The sequence below is a fragment of the Aptenodytes forsteri genome, unplaced genomic scaffold (assembly GCF_000699145.1).
Source record: "Aptenodytes forsteri isolate BGI_AS27 unplaced genomic scaffold, ASM69914v1 Scaffold257, whole genome shotgun sequence".
Taxonomy (NCBI): domain Eukaryota; kingdom Metazoa; phylum Chordata; class Aves; order Sphenisciformes; family Spheniscidae; genus Aptenodytes; species Aptenodytes forsteri.
The window spans coordinates 5,450,342-5,472,900 of record NW_008795194.1 but is presented as its reverse complement, the minus strand read 5'-3'; the positions used below and the strand labels follow the sequence as shown (position 1 = coordinate 5,472,900).

Genomic DNA, 22,559 nt, shown 5'->3' with positions numbered 1-22,559 from the left:
AATAAAAAGAAATAATGACCTCAGCTTACTTGTAATAGTGAGTGCTTGACTCGGTGCTTGACAAGATACCAGTAAGATGCTATCCTGAGACTATTCTGAAAGGTAAGTGCAGATTAGAACATGCAAGATCAGAAAAATGCCTTAGGTGCTTGAAACAAGACTCTGATGGCAGTTAATTCCCGAAATCAAAAACAATTTAGAAAATCCTCCAGCAGCCAGTGTCTAAATTATTTTGCTGCATGTATTTTTGTCCTATAACTTGCCTAGGCTGCTTTGCACGTGGAAGTACCTGGTAGGAGCATAACTACTACCTCAGTTTTGACTGTGATACAAAAATAAAGCAGAGAAGACACTAAGCTTTAGCTGAATTATGAGAATACCTCATCTGTCTGATTTGCTGAGAATACACCTATTGCTCACCAGCTCCGCAAAGGATAGGAGCAATCGTGGTGGTGTTCCAAAATATATGGTGACAGATATGTATTGGCCTAAGCACTTTATTCTCAGTGGAGAAGGAGGGGTGTAGCCAAAGATTTTTCCATTTCATCCAGATCACCCTTCTGGAGATACCTGTATCTTGTTTCCTGTGTAGGGAGTGTAAGGAGCATACAGTTTGGTTGGGTGGATGAGGTCAGAAGTACAGCAGCTGAATGGCGGTGTTCTAGGGAGCCAAAGGTGTTTCTTTTTTCTGTGTTGTGAAGTCCAAGTTAGTGCATTCCTCCTCTTTTTAGGTGTTGCTTTATATATTTATATATTTATATATAAATATATTTATATATTTTATATATTTATATATTTTATATACTTATATTACTTATATTTAAGCAATTTCATTTTTATTTGCAGGGCTGTTTGCAGTTTACAAATAGCATATGACAAGTAGGTTAAAAGCACCCAGGCAATAAAGTCAAATTTAGGCAGTAAACTATTTTAAATAAGTTCACCATGAATATTCCCTCCAATAGATATTGCTTCAAGCAATACCAGTTTTTGCCAAAAGCAAAATATGCATTATCTAAAATATAATACAAGACACATTGTTCGGTAATTTTGATGGGACTTCCTCTCTTTCACATCATGTTCCATAACGGTATGATCAGGTGCTTGAGCTGCTTTATGAAGGGAATATCTTTTCTCTATTGCTAAGTGGAAAACTGCATCCTACAGCAGTCCGGTATGGTTTGGTCCATGTCTGGGAGGACCGCTTTTAGAGGACATCTGAATATCATGCTGAATAATCCATTTGATTCTACATTAAGAAAAGACATTCACCCACCATTAATTCCCTACCTAACTGCAAAGCAACAGCCCAGACATTTGCATGTGGAAAGTTCAGACAAACTTGACAGACACTCCCTGTTGGGCCCTGTGCAAAACAGAACACGGTCCCTGGGCAAGTACGTAAAAGAAAGCATTCACAGAATAAGTGCGCTCTATTTCTTTGTGAACCCTATCAGCACACTATCTCAGTCAAAAACCTATCAAAATGACGGATCTAGTTATTATGATGCTATGAAAGGGACCATCTGAAATGGCGTCACTACAATGAAGTTCAAAAGCGTGAGTGTGATTCTAATCACACCACTGTTAGGCAAGTTAATTCAGGTACTGGAATTAGCCTACCTATGATGGTACTGTTTTAGTACTGCTGCAAAACCCATGTGAAAATATTGCACACAGCCCCAGCTGAACTCTTCAGTGGCACAACCCAGCTAGGTAGCTAAAAATTAGTCTAAACCAGTTGCCATCAAAACTTTAGATTACGTCATTGATGCAACAGACAACTAGGACCTTCTACCTTCATCTTCACAGTATTTCACCTTTTTAACATCACTATCTCTTCTAGGCCACGTAACTCCGGTAGTCCTAGTAGGGATGTACTGTTATTCTAAATTGAATAAAAGTGTAATGGCTCAATGTTATAGGGTAATTATGAGCTAAAAAAGATATCCATGTTTTTAATTTTTAATTTTATACTGAACTCAGATTAATGCTCCACTAAATACCAATAGCGTTATTCTGTAAATAAGTGCATTTAAAATGAATACATACACTGGAATTTTTTCCAAGTAGCTTACCAATATAACCAGGTACCTCTCGTCCTGTATAGGTAAAGCATATCTTCAAATTCATACAGATGGCAGGCTGGTCATTTTCCATGCAGTTGAAATTAGTTCGATTTATTGAGTTAGGATGTTTTAAAGAAGCTTCAACAATTATCACTGGTTTTGTTCTAAGAATAGAAAAAAGAGTTAATGTTCACGAAACACTTCAGAAATAGCTTACAGAATCTCTGCAGAATCTAACAATCTCTGACAGAATCTATTTTTGTATTTTATAATTATCATTTTTTAAGCTAACTGCACTTTTTCAGAATCCAAATAGTCGTGTGCACGTTATTTGTTGCCTCAAAAAGTTTCAGAATGATGTTTTCTTTTTCTTCAAGGTGTTTACTTAAACGTTTCAGTTGTAGAGCATTCTAGAGCCTAATGACTGAAGTTCAAGACACCAAGAATAAATATCACGAGGTTAAAATATACTACTGAGTTTTATTAAATTGCATTAAAAAAATACAGTTAAATTGTATGGTCTTTAAAAGCACTGAAATGTAGCAATCTTACCTCAGCACCACAGCAGAATCGGAGAGAAATGCACCAACTGCTACATCTGTACAAAAAAATAGATCAATAAGCATAATTTGTCAACAGGAATTACTTCTCAGGTACAAGCATTTTGTAGCATATTCACCTTTTGGTCAGCATTAAAACACCATTTCCCCTTTATTTATTAGAAGGCATATACTAATATTCAAAGGTGGTGTTCTCCGTCTAGAAGATGATTCCTCAAATACTTGTCCACTGTCCATTAACGCTGCATGCTAGTTTGCTGGACTTGCAGATACTGGTGATGTGATGATTTGATTTCTATTCCACGCTTAAGTGGCTGACACTGAAGGACAATTCAGCTAAATAGGAGGTACTTGCCTTCTTTTTAATCCAAATATTCAATATTGCTACATGCACAGACATATACATAAACAATTCAGTTATACGTATAACTATATATAATATGTATGAAATTATACGTAGAGATAGATAGAAAAGAATTATTTAATTTATTCCAAACTGAAAACTATTCATGCAATAGGGAAAGAAATACACACAGTATATACACACCTCTCAAACGAGGTAGCAAAAGTGAATCGTCAGAGGAGTCTAAATGATATAAGGGTCTGAGGATGTGACTCCCAAATCAGTAAACAACAGGTGACCTGACAGCAGACTACTTGTACACTACCTCTTAGCCCAGCATTACAAATTAACCTGGATAACTTTTCTGCTGACATAGCCAGAGCATACAACATGCAGTTCATGATAACTTTATGCTTTTACACCCACAGGAGCAGGAAAGGCAATACCTGACCCGATAAAACGCTTATCTGCATAATGTCAAAATATTTTGACAATACGTATAAAACAATGAGTATATACTTGGAACCAGCCAAGTTGTTTTACACCAAATTAGCACTTCTGTGTCATGCCCACAAGAACTCCACAACAGTCTTAATCCAATGCCGTGAGCCCTGACTCAGGTTAATGTATTGTTGACACAGACTGAGAGTCACGGAGCTCAGTGACTCCTGGCAAAATCTAGACTATGTGAACACCAGTAAGATTTTTAGGTTAGCACACTGGTCTGGACCACAAACGTGCTTCTGGTGCCCAAACTAGCTCATTGTGGCATTAGCAGATAAGATGGCTGCCGTAAAAATAAAAACTACGTTTTTCTTCCTCTTGTGCACTATGATCTTACTATTACATCATTCTCAGTCCTTAAATAATAGTTAGATGACCGTGAAAACTGAGTGCTTGGCCTCAGCTTTACCTCTCTTTTTTTTCTCTTCCCCAAATGCAAGATGTGACATGTCATCTTAATAACAGATTTTGCTTCTGTTAAAAGTAACGAGTAGCACGGTAGGGTTGTTCCCTATGGATCTCTACTCTTTTAAAAATGAAAAATAAACAAAATTGTTTAATTCACCTTGATAACCATTATTATCTGCATCAATGCCACTTGCTATGGATTGTCCAAACATGCTTAAAGAATTACTGACTTGATGTCCTTGTATTCTCTGAGGAGGAAAAAAACAGAAGAGAAAATTATTCTTGGAAAGCAAATCTCCGAGTTACAATATCCAATGAAAAATGTTAGCACAACCATCCTGCTGCTGAAGGCAGTTACCTGCTTACCTGTGAAAGTATACCTCGGAAAGTAATATTCCTCAATTACTGCAAATGTTATATCCCATAAACCCTGTCTGAGGCCTCCAAAACAATTTATTTTTCTGTTACAGCTTATATTATGACTGGAAATCACACACTAAAAAATTCCTGAAGTCTTTTACAGTACCTCAGATGGTCTGAGTGTTAAATGAAGGGAAAACTGCCTCGAATTTAAACTTAAGGTTTTTCCAGATTGATTATTTTTCATCGAAAAAGCGTACCTGTGAAAATGATGGTGTTATTCCCTCTTCCCTGCCATTGTATATATAAATAACCCCTTTTAGATTATCTTCTTGTGGAGCCCCAATTGCTACATCTGTGGAAAAACAATTTAACATTAATCAGTTGACTAGGAAACATGAACAAGGAAGAGTTAAAGAAATCCAAATCACGATGCATGCAATGCCAGACCAAATTTATTTGACTGAATTCAAAAGAAGTGCTGAAGATAGATATAAAGCAAACGGAAACAATACAGACCAGCTCAGTAACGTGACTCTGCCTTACGTACTATGTTTCTGGGCCAAATACAGCCATTTTGTTCAAGACAAAGTCTGTTCCTACCAGTACTGAATTTAACCCGTAAGAGGTTAAGAGGTTATGTCATAGAGAATACCCAAAATGATCATGGTCTTAAAAAAAAAAATAACAAACTAAAACCCCAAACCCTAGTATTCATGGAATTATGATGATGTTCCTGCACTCTGCCATTCCCACATGGATTAAATCACTGAAACACAAGAAGTACCCTTATTACGCTGCCTGAAATGAACCATTTATTTTTCTATGAAATGTCCTTAACAGCTGATAACAGGCTTGAACAGGCATTTAACAAGGAAATGAAGGTAGCTGGTTTGTACAAAGGGATATGTTTTATGCCTAGATGATTCAAACCCAGAGGGGTGTAGCGACACATCAACCAACCAACCAACCCACCCACCCACCCACTCTTAACAGCCTTTACCAAAAAGCCCCATGGTTCAAATAGTCAGAGGTTGTTAACCGAGAAGTGGATGAGGGGAGGGGGAGATGAATTACATCATCTTGAAATTCCCTAATAATATAAATTAATAATTGTGAACTTTCATTCATAAATAAGCAAAACTGAACTATCTGCAAATTGGAAATACTGTATGGTACATCAAACCAAAATCACAAGAAAAGCAAAGCTCCGATAATTTGGTTTTACTGAACAATTCTCTGATTGAATCCACATTGATTGAATCCATCCACACAAAATATCTTATGTCTCTCTACTGGTGAGATGAAAATAGGACAGCCAAGTTGTGCTAATTAAAATTACACCTATGTTCTTGAGGAGATCAGATTCTATACCAACACGCATGCCATTATCTTCACAGGGCTGATACTGATGGTTTAGATCATTGAAGAAGTTGGCTCTGCTGTGCTTTTTTATTACTTACTACAGACAAATGGTTTCTAACACCCAATTTCTCTTTATATTTTGCTTCCAGCTGTTTTTCTTACAAAATTTCTTTTTCTACTGTCACTCTCAATATTGCCTCCGCTTTTTCTTTTCAATGTTTTTGCTCCCTTCAAAAGCTAATCCACTTGTTTGCTCCACCTCCCCCTGCAGTTTTAGTATGCCCGTTTTACATTACATTCCGTATCATGCATCTACTTTGCTATGCTGCTATTAATTTGATTTTACTTCTCTGTTCCCCAGCCCTACATTTGGATACGGTTTTTCTTTTGCAGTTTGCAAATGTTTTGGGGCAAAACCTGAAACTTGTCTATAAAATTGTGAAGGTAATGCAAAACAGGAGAAACAAAAATTAACAAGAGTTTAAGGAACAGGTACCAAAGGAGGGGGGAAAAAAAAAAAAGACTACTTTAAGGAAAAGACCAGATAAGAAGAGAATGACTGTTCCAAGCTTTGCAGGTCACGGAACAGGACCAAGAACACAAGACAAAGGGAAGAGTGAAAGGAGAACCCTGGACGGTAACTGCAAATAAAAAGGGTAATTCAGAAGCGTGAAGAAAGATATGGACCTGGTAAAGATACAGCCTAGAAAAAGCTGACAGTTTTTGCACAAAGGATATCAGCTCCCTGCATACAGTCCAAGTTTTGATGATGGAAAAACTGAAACTGTTTATGAATTTTTGAACAGTAGAAAACGCCTGTCATATTTTTATGCTGTCCCTACACAGCCTATTGTGCCTGCCCTTCTGCTGGAGGGGAGCACATGCCAGCTTTCCAGACAGGAATACTGGCCATTCCTATTTGTTTGAAACCATGACAAGATGAATGAAGCCACTGGGCCAGGTCCCCTCTCTGCTTGTCTTCAGTCTAGCTGGAGGCCTCCCAGTTGGCTGTGTTTTTGCAGGCTACCTAAACAGCTACTGAATGGTCTTGGAAGGAAAGAAGCCGAGAGCAGTAGACCATGGGGCTTTCTGTAGCAAATACATTTTAGGCAGCCTGACTGGAAGCAGAGGGGAAATAGAAGGCCATGAGAGTCGTTCTAGATGTTTTAACACATCTTACATCCTTTCATCTGTTTTCTTTAACTAAAATATGTTTTATCTATAACTTTCACAAGGCATTCTCTTTTCAATATCTATTACTTTTATGCTTATTACAGAAGTTAGACACAAGTCTGGAGACCGAATCTCTCTGCCCTCTGAGCAGGTTCCACCTGAACAACATCAATGGAAACTTCAGCCCATATCTCATCATATTTAGAGAGGGTGTTTCAGCTTGGGCAGTGGGGAAGGAAGGGATTCTCAGTTTCTGTTTAGGCATCTAACTTTATGTGCCTGAAATAGATCCTCCTGTATAGACAACAGGAAGAAAAAGCTCCCTCAGAGCCCCATTAATATTTTCAATTCACTATCGGGGCATGGCCATCGAAGTCCTTCCCTGCGTTCTCCATCCTAGCCCCACTGGAAGCCCATGATAGGCAATTCATGAGTCATCTGAGAGCTTGAGTGGGAAGTAGTCCCACAATAGTCTCCCAGCTTGCAGGACGTTTTCAATATCCCCATGTGTTTAGTACTTCCTATGGGTGATACAAAAGCAGATCTTGACTCAATGTGTAATTTTTATTTATGATGTTACAAAATTGCCAAATGGTTCCCCAACCGTTGTCTCAGATGTCTAAAACAGGATTAGGGATTCCACTTGAGGTCCAGCACCCAAAGTTACAGACTATGTTATCACCTTACGCTCATGCTCTTTATTAAAGCGACAGAACCTAATCTCTTGGTATTACACATCAATGACCATGAAACAGCTATATTTCAAATCAGCGGCCTAGAAAAGAAAGGTCGAGTCACCAACTGAAAGTCTTCTGAGACTTCCATAATCCTCCTGTTTATCGTGACAGTCTACTTCTCAGAGAGACTTAAACCCAAGGGTTTTGGTTTTTTTTTAAATATACTTACCTTCAAAACCATCATTATCAATGTCTCCTAGATTGGCTATGGACTCTCCAAACCTGGCTGCATATGAGTCACTCCCGCTGAGCTCTATGTTCAGTTCTACCATCTTTGCCTCCTGAAGGAAAACAGAGTCAATGGCACATTAACAAAGCATCTTCCAGGTGACCTGGAATATTACTCAAAATGTTAAAACTGCCTTGGATGCCAATATATAATCCTACTGAATTCCTTGGTGCAGAAGCAAGCATTATCAAAGATATTTAACATTACTGAGTATAAGAGTAACAAAGAAGAAGAAAGCTGTTCTTTAAGAAAGAGAACAGCAATGTGTTCCCATAGCAAACACCTGTAAACAGCAGCAAGCTTGTATCAGAATACAGGGGCTTACTGCTCTGCGAAAACTGTTTGCTAAAACAGTAGGTGCTTCAAAGCTATTGTGAGTGCCTTAATTTGTTGTAGGTATCCTGGAGTGACTGTGAGGAAAACATGTTAAGAAAATGTTAATTGCAAGCATAAGAGAATAAATATGTATTAGTGTGGAGAGGAAGGAAGGGAAAAAAGGTAACAAAGATAAAGTTTACAAAGCCAGACAAATTCAAAAGCCCACAAAAAATAGTGATTATACTTTCACTTCTGCTCCTTAAAAAGAATAAAAGGAAGCTAATTCTAATGCATGATCTGTCCAGTTACTTTATTTGCCAAACTGAGGACTCCCAGTCTCTTTCCTGACTGCTACCACTAACTGCACACAAATTTTTCATTCCTTGTTTGTTTCTGAAGTGCTAAATAAGTTGCTCTTCAGATGCCAGTTCAGTGGTAAGCATGGGAATGGAGAAGAGCTTGCAAAGAGGCTGTAGTAGCAGGCTGTCACCACCTGAAGTTACTATGAAACAAAACCAGTCTGTCCTCAGTTCTAACACTAGCATAAGTAACAACACGTTATAGTTTATACAGCTAGCCTTTGCGGTGTGCTACACAGTCCTGCTGGGGTTGTCATCGCGGTTCTAGAGTTGTTTTCCTATATCCTGAAATACTGTATGATAAGAGAGAAGAAATCTCTTCTTAGCTTGTTATACTAGAATGACTGTGTTACCATGTGTTTTTAAGAGAAAATACTTACAGAACCTGAATTGATATAGACATAAACTCTTCCTTCTTCTCTGACGGTACTTTGCATTGGAGCACCAACTAGCAAGTCTGAGAGGCCATCTGAATTCAGGTCCACAGCACAAACTGCAGCTCCAAAGTAAGAACCAAGCTGTGTGCAAACAAGAAATAACGTTATTTCTGAATTTTGATGAAGACATGCTAGAAGTTCTAAGGTGCAGAAAAGTAGTATGAAAGATTTACCTTTTTACCCCTTAGTTCAAATAGAATATTTAGTTGCTTCTCAATGCTAAAAATGTATGCCTAAAACGAAAAGAAAATATAAGTGGAGTTCAGCAAACAGTAATCTAAAATACTGTCCTGTGCTTTCTCTACAGCATGTGCTAGAGAATCAGCAAAGCAACACACAATATCACAAGGTACACCTATTTACTATTTCCTATCTGTACCTTTCTTTACCACCATAGTTCACAGCAATGTTATCTAGACTATCCTCCCTCATTCCTTCTTTGACTTTTCTCCCCATGAGAAATCATATATATATCTGATACTTGTCTTTAATATGTTAATCTAAATTGGAAAATCATGGGTGGGTATGTAGGGGTATATTCTTCAATCCAATAGTATAGACAATCTCTTACTTTACCAGTCTGTTCCTGTTGGGGAGCCCCTCCAATTACTTCTGTACTGGCTGATGTCAGAAAATGTCCAGCTCCAACAGAGTATCCTGTAAATTAGAAATGCACTATTCAATACTGGAAGTGCTATATAAAGGAAAAAAAAAATGGGAGCATGACATATAGAAGCTGTCAACACCACAAATTATTGTGAGTCTGACATTCAGACCTCATGCAAGTTAGCAATGAAAACAGAAAATTTTTGAAATATCGGCAAAAGATCAATACAAACAGTAAGTTCCAGCAAGCAGAATCAAGTGTCAGAAACACTCGTTTCTTCCCAGGATCTCAATTACCTGCCATACTTTAAAACCCAGTACAATAAATTGCAAACACCTTCTGTCAATGCATATTCTACAGCTGTTCAGAATATGAGTCCATATTGTAATACAAATAAAAATGATCAAGTGTCCACACAGCGCAATGTGGAAACACTTGATTCAATTGTTACTCTTTGACTACTGTTGTAACTGGACTGCAGAAGAATGAAATGTAGTGCTACTTATATGCATGGGCACATATACATAGGCACATACATAAAGCACTGTGGATATATACATATGAAAATGTCAGGAACAAATTGGAGCAAAAACTTGATTATGTAATAAGAAAACGTTGCATCAGCTTTTGTAAATGAATCTACGTAACGAAATATTTCCGTATGTGGAGACACCTCTTAACAAACAGGACCATATTTTGGTGCAGACGTCCAGCCACAGAATTGCAAACTGAAGGCTAACACCTTCATCTGTAGCTACACAAGTCATCCTTACTCTTTCCAAAATACATTATGGCTAAGTTGAAACAGGGAAGACAGTTAACATATTCTGCTACTCTTGCATTTACTGAATGACTGTTGATTTTCACAGCATACAGAGAAAATGGAAAAATCATCTTGGATCAGATGAGAATGAGCCTTAAATCTTTCATCTGTGAAGACAACTGTCTAGAATTCAAGTTCTCATTAAGCCAGCTTTTTCTTTTCATATTTTAAGCTAAAAGAGGTGCACAAGGCAATTTATCATTTAACGGTCAACACCTAGTTTTTACTTATTCAACAAAAAATTAAGCTTAAGCGAATGAACTTTAATTTACCCCCTCTGACCTTTATTTTCTAGTTACTTTGGTTTTGCTGAAGTGTAAACATTGGTAATTCTAATGAACTTTTTTTTTTTTAAACCCAACAAAAAACCAAAAAGCAATCACACTAAAAGAAAGTGCAGTAATCAGACAGTCCTCATTCTTACTGTGGTATTAAAATGTTTGGTGGGGGTGAGGGATCGCATAATTGAGCCTTTAAATTTAAAGGCATAGTCAAATGAATTTTAATTTCCAGCCCCAGAATTCTCTCCTCTTTACCATTTCTAAAGTTTTTCAGTTTTCTGAAATGTCATTTGCTGTTCTCAGATTCCTAAAAGAAACTACCTATTACTTTGTGATTTCTTTAAGGCAGTTTAAGTGTCTAAGGTTACTCTTTCATCAGGCCCAGCTGATTTGAAAGACTGACTGTCTTATCTAATTCCTTTTAAAGAAGTCAGTTATTAATGTCCAAGATACTCTGAAGTAGTCAAGGAAATACTACCAAACATTATGTATTACCAGCTTCTCTTTCTAACTTCTTTCTTTTAATTGTCTGGTACTTAAACAGCTTTGTTTCTTCGAACTTATGGAAAATGTTACGATACTTTTGCATACTCTTCCTGCAAACTCTAATTTGTTCATTATTACTCTTTGACAGTTTAATGAAAAATGTAAATAAAGAAGCCAACTTCTCAGTCCCTGCCAGAAGAAGGATAGTGTAAGTAGATAATTATCTAGTCATATGCTTGAATTACACTCTGGTCACAATATACTTCCACCACTTGGTAAGGATATTTTTGTTCATTTAAGGGAGAGGCAAACTCAGTCTTCCAAAAAAAAAAAAAAAAAATCTTTGGTAGCAGAATTAACCTTAAATAGATTTTGGCTTTAAGATGGCAAAGATGGGACAGAGCAGAAGCTGAAGGAGGGGAAGGAAGGTACCTTTACATTCTTTCAACCACATTATATATTATTATGAGGGAATGAAGTGGAGGTTTAAGTAGCATAGAATAATGCAAAATTTAAGGTTTATCACAGCTGCTACGGTAGAGACACACAGATGAGCCAATGTCTTGGCTTTCACTTTCCTGTAGAAAGGGCAAGATTAGAGGACACATGGCTCTGTCAAGCTAGCGTGCTGGCTGTTATGGTTGCACCAGGTCACTGGAAAGTGTTTGTGAATCAAACTCCAGCTGATCTCATGTCCTGGATGGCCAAGAGAACTAGAAGAGACTACACATGTGCAGGAAGGCTTTCCCTGCACCCTCCCCAGCACAGTCCTTATGCAAGCTTTTACCCATTTGCCTATATCTGGCTTTTGGCTATCGATGACTTGACTCATTCATTACAGAAATTCTTACTCTTATAGGAGCAGATATCTGGAATGAGCTTTTTTCCTCAGACAGGTGCAATATTTTTTCTGCTGATTGTTACTGGAAAGCTGGAGCAAGCATTTTCTGAAGTTTTTCATTTGTCCTATGAAAGGTTAGAAACGTTACTGGTTAACCATAGTGATCTGGGTATCTGATCACCTTTTACCACCCAGCATCTCTTTTGCTTGACTTTCCCGCAGAGCCCAACTGCAGCCTTTGCAAGGCTCATTACTGAATTCTGAAGTGTTAGCCGCTTTGTATTTCTAACAGTTATTTCATAACGTATGCCTGCTTCCTATTGTCAAAAGAGTGAAATCAGAAACAGGAAAAGTTTATCCACGTGAACCAGATCTATGAATGGGAAAATGCAAAAACCAATGGTCACAGGCAAAAATATTCTTGCTCAGGAGTTCAGGAAGGACAGATGAGCTTTTCTTAGTGTGTAGTGAGAAAACTGAAGCTGCTGATGGTTGTGGCATAAACCCCTATAAATTCTAGCACTAAATCCAGCTAATTACTTGGATATAGGTACATGAGTAGGAGCTTCATAGCTTGCTTTGCAGACATTTGTTGATAAGGTTTGCCTTCCCATGTATCCAGACCAAGATATGGTTGGAATTAAAAAAAAAAATCTAAAAAAAAAAAAAATCACAACCGGAGGCAAGTCTGTCTCTTAAGATCATAGCATACTTCCCCTTATTGACAATGCAATTAAGACTTGTTTCCTTGCAGCTTTCACTGTAACCAACTTTTCATATTTCTGTTATATGTGAAATCATTATGTCTTTTGCTATGAAAGCCCTTGGCAGCATTTCAGACTTAAGAGTGAAGTGCAAACCATTGCTAACCAGAAGCACACCTCTACCTTCTAAATCAAGAAGTGATAGAAACTCAGTGGAGAGATGATAAAAACAGAAAGCCAATGTTTGAGAAGCTTCCATGTAAAAAGAACAGAGAGGAAACCTTATAATTAAATAATATTTAACAAAATCAGAACAAATCTTTAGAACCGTCGCTTCTGGGATTAATAAAGAAAGCACTGATAAACACTGTGCACTCACTTCGAGATCAGCTATTTAGCTAATTCTTTGACTTATATTTTTGTAAAGTATTAAATATTTTTAAGTACCTAGATAACTGCCAAATTTCACTTGATTATTTGAATCTGTATAAGCATGGATTGTATTTGCAGTTGTGTTGTATACAAAAACAGAACCAGTCCAATAAAATGATCCAGGGGCTCCCATTATAATTAAGTCCTAAAAGAAAAATAAAACAAACCCATGTTATTCATATTTAAATATTCATGAATATAAGCAAAACAAGTCAAATGCTTTTCTTTAGATCTCCTGTGAACTCAGTGAAATGCTATTGGAGATGCATCTGGCTCAGTACTGGGGGATTACCACTAGATCACAGACAACATTTTTCAGACTTTCTAAAAATATGGTTATATATAAACTTTGAGCTGTGAACAACTTAAAAGAGAGTAACAAACAGGATATTCTCTTCTCAAAAGAGTTTTTTAGAAATCGTAATCTTAGGGTGAAATGGAGATAAAATAATACAGAATATTACCCTGTAAAGCAAGAAGGTAAGTGTTATTAGTGTTAAAGTTACCTTAAACAGATTACTTTAAAGCGAATAATAAAACTTCATACTCTGTTATATTCATGCTCTTTTTCCAGATTAAAAGCAATTTTGGATTTAGTAAGGTGTAAAAGTATTCTTGGGAGTAAAAAGTAAAAGTATTAGTTGGGAATTATCATTCAAGTCTTATCAAGATTCAATTAAAAAGAAATGGGAAAAGTCTGATTTTCCCTTCCCACAAAAAAAGACAGTGTTAATGTTTGCATTTACATACACACTTTTATGTATGTATACATATATGTAAGTATATATATAGAGAGAGAGAAGTTTGGTTTCTTTAATACTCACCTCAATGTAAAAACTAGACATTCCAGCCTGGCATGACCCATGGTTTTCTCCAAACTTTCGCACATGATCTGGGAATGGGCAAGAAATATTAAAAAGGATGAGAAGCATGTAGTTTCAGAATTTGTTACCAGGTCTTCAAGAGAAGTTGAGACAAGTTAAAAAAAAACAAAACAAAACATTGGTTTTCAGTTCTGTAATAAAACTAAAAACACTGGTTTCCACTGTATAGCCTTTAGCTTCAATATAATATTGTAACAAACTCAAAGCAGTGCTTGATCATAGCTTCCTTTGAAATCTTGTGACTTTAAAGGCTATACTTTTCTTTTTAAATTGTTCCATGAATGAAGTAGCACAAATAGTTTGAGCAGCACAGCTAGATAAGCTTAACTCTTCTCTTCCACTCTGTATAATTCAGGCATAATCTGATTGACAGGCTTATGTATCTTGATAGGAGTTGCCCCGATGCTCCACTAGTGCTCTGAAGGGCTTGTGTTATGGCTATCTTAGACACATTGGTATCTATCATCCTTAGTGGTTGCCTCTGCATCCAACTCTCCCAGCTCTGTTTTCCTGCTTTTCTTTGCTAACTGCCTCCTATCAGGGTTCCTTTCATCTCATCCATAGATTTGTTCACTTAAAAAGTCAACGAAGATAAAAGCATGATTTCACCAATGCTTGTAACAGTGTCCGAAGCCAGCAGCAGGATGTTTGATGGCGTTACTCTATCCGTCTGCATGGAGAGGCCAGATAGTCAGCTCTTCCTTGCTTTGGCGAGGGCCAGGGTCACGAGATCGTTCTCCTGGATGGGAGGGAGGTATGAAAGGGAAGGCAGCGATGGACTTGTTTGATAGCTTCAGGTCTTGACTCTTATTCTGCTCCTGCAGTCCTCTGAGGAAGGACCACTGAAGGTTTCACACCACAGCAGCGGCCTTGGCAGGAGGGAAGTAAGGACAGGGACACACACTGTGTCAAGGAACCACAGCAGCTTTGTATCAAAGGCTAAGGAGTGGACGGCAACAATCACGTGCAGGTATTAATGCTGCTCTGCTGTGAGGCACTCTCCTGAGCAGAGCAAGCAAATGACAGAGTAAAGGAAGGAAGGATGTCCTCTACTGGCCTATTTTTGAGAAGCACACATCCTTCAGTGATCCAGTCCAAGGAGCAAGTATTCTGATGCCCTATTTAAACTAACTTTTTGCCTGTTGAAAGCAGCTTTTCTTTGAAGTGATAAACACCTTGCTAACAAATTTACATCATAAGTTGGGCTCGTATCACCAGCACTCAATCTTCAAACCTTTGGCTGCAGAAAGCCTGCTCAGAGCAACACAGGCTCTTCACAAACTCCACACCATGCAATTATGTATCTTGCCCTTCCCTACAAAGGACCCAAGCATTCCGCTTACCTATATAGCATGGGCATATTCTTCTGCTCAGTTCAGTTCGAAAATCAGAAGAGACGGCAAAACAAATACCGTATGGGAGTTTGTGTTCATTTTTTATGTAAAAGATATTTTTCCATCTATGTCCACAAGCCTATGGATAAAAAACAAACATGACGTTTGACACAGAAGCATAAGAAAGGTGAAGGCAGTCTGACAAACAGACACGCAGCTCCAGCGGTTAATACATACAACGATAGATCCATTTTCTTTTGGCTGTCTCGATAAGCTGACACCCAGCCACTGATTATCACGCTCTTCCAAACAAGTCTTCCCACAGCTCTCTCCATTGGGGTTGCCTAGGACACAAAGACCAATGCTCTGAACAGGGGGACAAGCTGAAGGGCCATGTGGTTGGTAACAGGAGCACCCAAGAACCCTACAGGGAGACTGCAGTAACTCAGGTTTGGTGGACCTGACCTCTGTCTCTGTCTTACACAGGCCACGCAGACTTTTCACTTTCTTCTTGAACAAAGGTACAACTGCACGTAGCCAAAGCGAGCATACTCGTTCTGAACACGATAGGTTGGCAGTGAGAATTGGCTTCTCCATCATTATTGAAATTAAGATAGAAAGTGACATTACACTCAATCTGACGAAGGGCTGGCTTTGCATGTGTTCTTCAGCCTAAAAGTTCATAAGAAACACAAGTAATACCCGTGAGTGCTACCTAAACTCTAGCCTAAAGCAAGCATCTCTCCAACTACATATCTATTGGTAGCAGACCTTAAAATGATCTCTATTGCAAATGGCTATCAAATAAAGGGTGTATAACTGCAGTCTCTACTGGGGATGTCAGATCATTATGCACGCATGTCCTGTGTACTCCTTGCACTGTTGCAATTATTTAGCAGCAGCTCTTTGTTTTTGTTCTTAAGGAGAGTTAATTTTTAAAACCTTAGAGAACATAGTGAAATTTCTTCTAACTCCCCCAAAAGGCTACAGTATTGCCAAGTTAGCAAATATTTGCTTCCTTCTAGAAAGCAGCAGTGGTATCCATGGTAAGGAGAAGCTACACATTTAAAAGTATTCTAAGTTATAGAAAGCAAGCTTTTCATTTGTAAGATGTTTGTATAAATAAGCATTAACCAAATTATTGAGCCACTATTTTCTATGCATCAGCACGACACGGTCTATGAAAAAACTTCTTATAAAATAAGGAAACACATCAGGTCATTTGAACAAGCTCTTTTGCATAATTTTTAAGACTTTCCCAGATTCAATGCAGTTACTGGCAAACCTGAAACTTTTGAGGTTTAAGGGGTTTAGTTACCCAGAAGAGGGCGCCAATACAGATCACAGAGTAGCAGTGCTGACGGGGACATGGTTTGAGAGGAAAACACATAAATCAACACCCCCCCAAAACTGCGCTCGCACCAGAGCTGAAACTTATTACTGTCCAATGCATTAGAGAGTTTAAATAAATAAACTCCCAGTTTAGTGAACTTGCTGAATTCCTTTTACAGGACATACAACTGCACAATATTGATCAAGTATGGAAACAGGATAAAGGGATACACCTTGTCTATTTAGTAGCCAGGAGAAAGATGAATGACTGTGGGCTTTGCTACGTACATTCTCACAACCAACACTGACTTAAATGATTCTATACCTAGGATGTCATGGACTTTTTGAGAGAAAATACCAGATTAATGGAATCAAGATAATTCTTTATCACATGGTAAGAAAATGTCAGGAGAAGCATCTGTAGGAATAAAACCCAACATCCATCCTTATTTCAGAGCTTGTTGCCTACTGTTTTGTGACAGGCCTAGCAATTGACATTTGTCTGAAGAAACTGCTGGAGCCTTGATTTCTTCTACTTCCATATTACCTCTCCACTTTTTCCAAACATCACGCTTTCTCCCTGCTCCAATGGACAGACCAGAGTAGTGCAGTCAGGAACCCCCCACCATACGGCAGAGAGGACGACACACCCTGCGCACCGCAACTGTGCTCTACCTTCTTCCAAAAGCAACACCCTTCACAGGATCAAAAGGCATCTGACCCTCCTTCTTCTCTTCTTTACCACTTCCTCCCCCATGTGCCTTTCCCTAAGATAGCAAGGAAATAGTATGCAAAATCCAAGTAAACAGGAACCAACCTTAGCGCTCACAATAACATCACATTCAATTGTCTCTGGGCCAAGAGATTTTATATTACTGTAATTTAATAATTCCTGTAGGTCATCTTGTAATTAACAATATGTGGGCTCTTACTCCAAGACAAGCACGAAGTAAAATGCCTTACTTTAAAAATATACTAAAAAGAAGTTTATTTTTCTGCAGGTTGTCAGTTACTGAGGTTTAAACAATAAGCTTCTGAATTCTCCTACTTGGCTAATGTCAGTGACATGAACTTCCAGGTACTGAATACATACCATTTTCAGACACAAGTTCGGAATTTACTTTTGGAATTTAATTTTGGAGTTATGTCATGTAGAACTCCTCACTTCCTAAGGGAGACATTTCCATGGTTTGCATGAATTATAGAGCATGTTAATCTGATTGAAATCTCCTCAGAAAACAAAATTCCATTACACTCCCACGTGTAAGAATTAATCCTCCTTTAAATCAGAAAAGGCATTTCTGGTAACTCCCTTCTAGCAATGCTTTCCGTCCTCTTATGACAATGACTTATCTGGGACTTGTTTTATAGTGTATGTGGATTTGCAGGAAATGGAAGAAATGGAGAAGACCAGTATCATAAATTTAGATCTCAAGAGACTTTCTGGGACTTTCTGTCAGAAAGTGAAACAAGATAATGATGATGTGAGAGATAAGAGGAAGTTTTGCTCATCTCAGTGCTTCATTCCTGTGCCTATTTCAGAGGTCTGTAACAAGAAAAAGCACCACCATTCCTTCGTGCTCCTTGGAGGTATTCCCCTTTTCCTTGGCTCCAGCATATGTTCTTGATTCAGGTTCACTTTGGCCCTCTGCTGACCTGCTATCTTATGTCTGCTCTCTTTCTCTGACTGGCAAGTATTCAACCACCTTGGAAATGGCAGGCCTTTGTGGGCGAGAGAAGCGTGAGCTTGACATCCCAGACACTGTGATGAGTCCCTGCTCAGGGTATGACATTATAAAAGCTTTATTGAATGAGAAGAGAAAATGCTGTATTCTGCACAAGCAACAGAGCAGCACTGCATACGCTCAAGAGGACACAGCAGCTTGGTTGCCTCAGGGAAAAGGAGCACGTGCTGTTGTAAAGTCACCAAGAGATAAGTAATTGCCCAGCCTGTGTACATTACACAGCTGGAAGATACACTTCTGCTATAATCCCCGCTGCACGCATCCACAGAAACAGCACAATCGCATATAAATAAGGTCACAACTTATAAAGCCACTTCTAGCTTTGGCCTCAAGGACTCTAATACAGATGTTTGCAATGTCATCTGAGAAACCAGTTTTATATAACTTGCTCCAGTGCTTTCCATGCACAGCAGCCTCCCGTGATCCTTTTTATCCTCCCAGAACTCCTCTGGTCCTATTGCTAATTGATTAAAACTATGAAGTCTACCGCAAAGATGGCAAGCCTTCTGATATCCTCCTCCTAGATGTCAGGGCCTCATCAGACTCTTTTTCATTCATCCAGGGCACTCTTTTCTCTTTCCACAGATTTCATAGGTCTTATCCCTCTTACATCCCTCAAACCACTTCTACCCAAAACATTTTAGTTAAGTGCCAGCTGTTTCCTTAACTCTCTAACAGACCTAGGTCCAGAAGGTCCTGTCTTTCTTGGAATATTATGGCTATTTCAAAGGAGATCACTGGCAGGGTATGAGCAATGCAAGTGAGATCAAAAAGCAAAACCACCACAGGCAAAACTTAGTGAAATCAAAGTTGAACAAACACAGGTCAGCCTCTTGGGGAAAACCATTAACTGTTCACTTTTCCATTGTAATGATTCAGCTGGGGGAGCTAGAGGGCAATTTGTTCATAGGTTAATTGTAGCAGGGACTTAAAGGAAGGGTGGAAGGCTGAAACTGCGGGCAAAGCTTTCTGGCCTTATGTTAAACAACATGCACTGAGTTTACTGTGTACCTTCGTAGTTAAAACTTTTTTTTTTTTTAGACTTGATGGCAAGTTTTATAAATTGTTTTCTGTATTTTTAGCCAATGAATCACTCTGTTTCAAATCTGAGAGCAATTTTGTTGAAGAATTTCTGTAATGTTTTGCAAGTCCAAAACATCTAAAGGTCAAAACACCTAAAGAACTTTGTGCAAATCCCTCCGCAATAATCTATGACTACCCCAAACTGACGTGGGCAAGGCCTTGAAATTCAAAAGACTAGGAAGACTGGTAGAAGACAAACACTTAGTGCTCCAAATAATAAACTTGAAGCATTGTATTTTGTATTTGTACCTAGAGCTTGATTACAAGCCTCTGCATCTGACATAAGTCATCGTTTAAAAATAGACCAAATACAAATAAATCAGCAGTCTAGAATACTTGACACCATCGACAGAAGTAATAGAACTAGAAAAGAAACTCTCAAAACATTACTCCTCTATTCAGTAATCAGAGAGAGATTTAAAAGTGCCAGTGAGGGGCTAGGAAGACAAAGATTTGCTAGTGTATCTCATGGCAGTGTATCTCATGGCTCCTCTCAACTCTTAAACCAGCCCAGGCCCCTGCAACACCTTGAACAACATTAAAATTCTCTAAAGTATGAGTTATTTCCAGATGCTGGGATGACTGCAGCACAGGAGTATTCCCAGCAACTCTTTCTCTACTGAGGAAGCAAATAGGAACGTGTGACATAAAAAAATACAACAGCAGTTTTGTGTGATCAGAGGCTCCCTAGTTGTGCATGAATCCTTCATTAATTCGTTATGAGAGTTTCAAGGCTATTTTAGTGAAAAATAGAAACAAAGTGTTTTAACATATTTATGTATCTAAGTAATTCACATCCATTTATTACAGAGGCCCAACATTTGGAAAAACCCACTTCTATTGCCTGTTGTCACCTCTACATTTCTATGACTCACAATTAGAAAATTATTACCTCAAAGATTCATTTACTGAAAGAAATGTGAATTCAAGTATTTAAGATAGAAATAGCTATTTCTCAATTTGCCTGTCCCAGCAACGTAATATATCCCTGCACATTTTTCAACGGAAATTACCCTATTCTACGAGATCAGAACCCAAACTTGTCAACTGGCAAGAATCCAAGCAGAAAAATGAGGAGGTCACTGACTGACAGACACAGCGTCGATAAAACCATTATGTGCAAAAGTTGCTGACAGCCTGAATGAGTTAGACAAGAGATAATTAAGTTCAGCTTTGCAATTGCAAGTTCCCTTGTGTATTTCTGTGACCGCTCGGCAGGATGGCAGAGGCTTAACAAACCTCAAATACTATCCTACTTCATTTACATCCCATGCACCACAGCCGCCTTTGGCTTCTTCATTGACCTTATTGACCTGTTTTACAATAGAGCACTTCTTTTCAGTATCTATTTAACTTCAGAAATACTGTAGACGTACATTAGTGATGTAAATATGTCATCTAACACTAAGGGAAACAAATATTTTGCAAAAATCTCTTGTGGTATCACTGTTTTTAAAAATGCAGGACAAGACCATAAACATCATTGTGTAACCCGCAGCCTCTAGACCTGGAAATAGAAGCTGTGTTAAATTAAGCCTTTGGAATCACATGAACATTTTCATTCACCTGTTGCATCATTTTGTTTAGAATCCACTAAGCTACTGAGGAAAAGCCCATCAAGATACTTCGTTAGAGCTTTTGTTTCTCCACTGACTAAATGTGTAAGTTGAGAAGTACTGCAGATGTACGTAGTTTTCAAAGAACCTGAAACTTTCTACCCTTCCCCTCCTTTCCTTCCCCCACGCAGTGAAGGACTATTTTTACCTCCAATACAGGAGTAGGGGTTTATTGCCTCTTAGCATATGCTATTTCACCACTTTAGTTGACTTCTTTGACTTTTGCAAGCCTCCTCTTACAAACAAGCAGTTGGAGAAAAAAGCTCTTTGTTATATATCATTTTTCAATAGATCTAATACGGGAATGAAATTACTCAAAAAAAAAAAAAAGAAAAAGAAAAATAACTACTTGGGCTGGAATAAGTTTAATTGCAGTTCTTTCTATGAGCAACTGCTTGTCTTTTCCTTATGTGGCTACAAGTAAAGCACCACTGAAGTATCTTAGGTTTTCGTAGCTGAGTTACAAAAAATAACTCTTATTTCTATCTGTAGGAAAAAAATAGATAGAACCCATCAGTTCTAAGCGTTATGCATAGATGTGTAGAGAAATAATTGTTTTAACATTGTTGTCACAGAATGCCGCGTTCTGCCCTGAAAGCCCTTCAGTTCATGGTGCGCTATTGCTTTCACTGGTTTCAAATATTTTGAAAACCCTTTCCCGCGCTTCTTATCCTTACTGGGCAGCAAGTTCATAGTTTTAACGGATCGCATGGTCTCGGTCACAGCAGGATAGAAAGTTCAGGAAGCTTTCTATGCATAGCATAGGGACAGAGTGAATGGCACTGTATGCAAGGGGGACAAGAACAGAGCCCAAAGCAGTTCATGCATATTAACCGTAACCCATTGCAAAGTGCTCTCCTTTTTAACAAGTATCAAACACCTGGAAGTTGGATAATTGCATCCAGTTACACCTCCAAGCATGGGGACTGGGGAGGTAGAGAGGAGTTAGGTTAAATGCAGCAGCTGGAAAAATTGATTCAGCCAAAAATAGCTTTGTTCCCCTGAAACTCAGTTTTTCAACAAATCTGCAAGCAGGGAGAACCCATCTGCAAGTCGACTGTGGTTCAGAGTTACTTTAGGGTGACTTCTACGAAGGGAAGGCTTTGCAGAAGGAAAGATGATTTAGGCACATACTTCCATCCCCCATCTCTGAGCTAATTACATTCGCCCTCTGCTCTGAAAGCTGAATTAGCTTTCTGCTGAGAAGTACGAGACAGACAGAAACGCGCACGAGGCTTTTGAACTGGGTGCTGAAAGGTGCGAAAGAAAACTGTGGGAACGGGAGCTGTCACACGCGACTTCTCCAAACCAAGTTTTGGTGCATTTCTTCCTGTCTACAGAAAAAAAGGTGCCACCGTTGCTGCTCTTCGGCGATAACGTCGATCTCGCCCTTTAGCGAGAGGTAAACGCCAGTTTAATCTGGAAAGGACCCAGAAGAAATCGCCCGCAGCCTTGAGGGCAGCGTCCCGTCCCGCCGCCGGCGGGGACACCCCTGCCGCTCGCCGCCGCCCACCCCGGCCCCTCCGCGG

The 22,559-nt window shown here is 38.7% G+C and overlaps 1 protein-coding gene across 1 annotated transcript in view; it reads right to left on the bottom strand.

Moving 5' to 3' along the window:
- Positions 1-90: 90 nt before the first annotated feature.
- LOC103898416 (integrin alpha-4-like) overlaps positions 91-22,559 on the bottom strand; it is a 27,279-nt gene continuing 4,810 nt past the window's right edge. Inside the window, exons 2-14 of the mRNA XM_009278687.1 lie at positions 15,492-15,598; positions 15,264-15,393; positions 13,861-13,928; positions 13,052-13,181; positions 9,434-9,519; positions 9,036-9,095; positions 8,806-8,943; positions 7,689-7,800; positions 4,505-4,599; positions 4,042-4,132; positions 2,622-2,667; positions 2,079-2,233; positions 91-95 (exon numbers count right to left, since the gene is read on the bottom strand). Coding sequence (XP_009276962.1) covers positions 91-95; positions 2,079-2,233; positions 2,622-2,667; positions 4,042-4,132; positions 4,505-4,599; positions 7,689-7,800; positions 8,806-8,943; positions 9,036-9,095; positions 9,434-9,519; positions 13,052-13,181; positions 13,861-13,928; positions 15,264-15,393; positions 15,492-15,598 — 1,223 coding nt within the window. The remainder of the gene's footprint in view (positions 96-2,078; positions 2,234-2,621; positions 2,668-4,041; positions 4,133-4,504; positions 4,600-7,688; positions 7,801-8,805; positions 8,944-9,035; positions 9,096-9,433; positions 9,520-13,051; positions 13,182-13,860; positions 13,929-15,263; positions 15,394-15,491; positions 15,599-22,559) is intronic.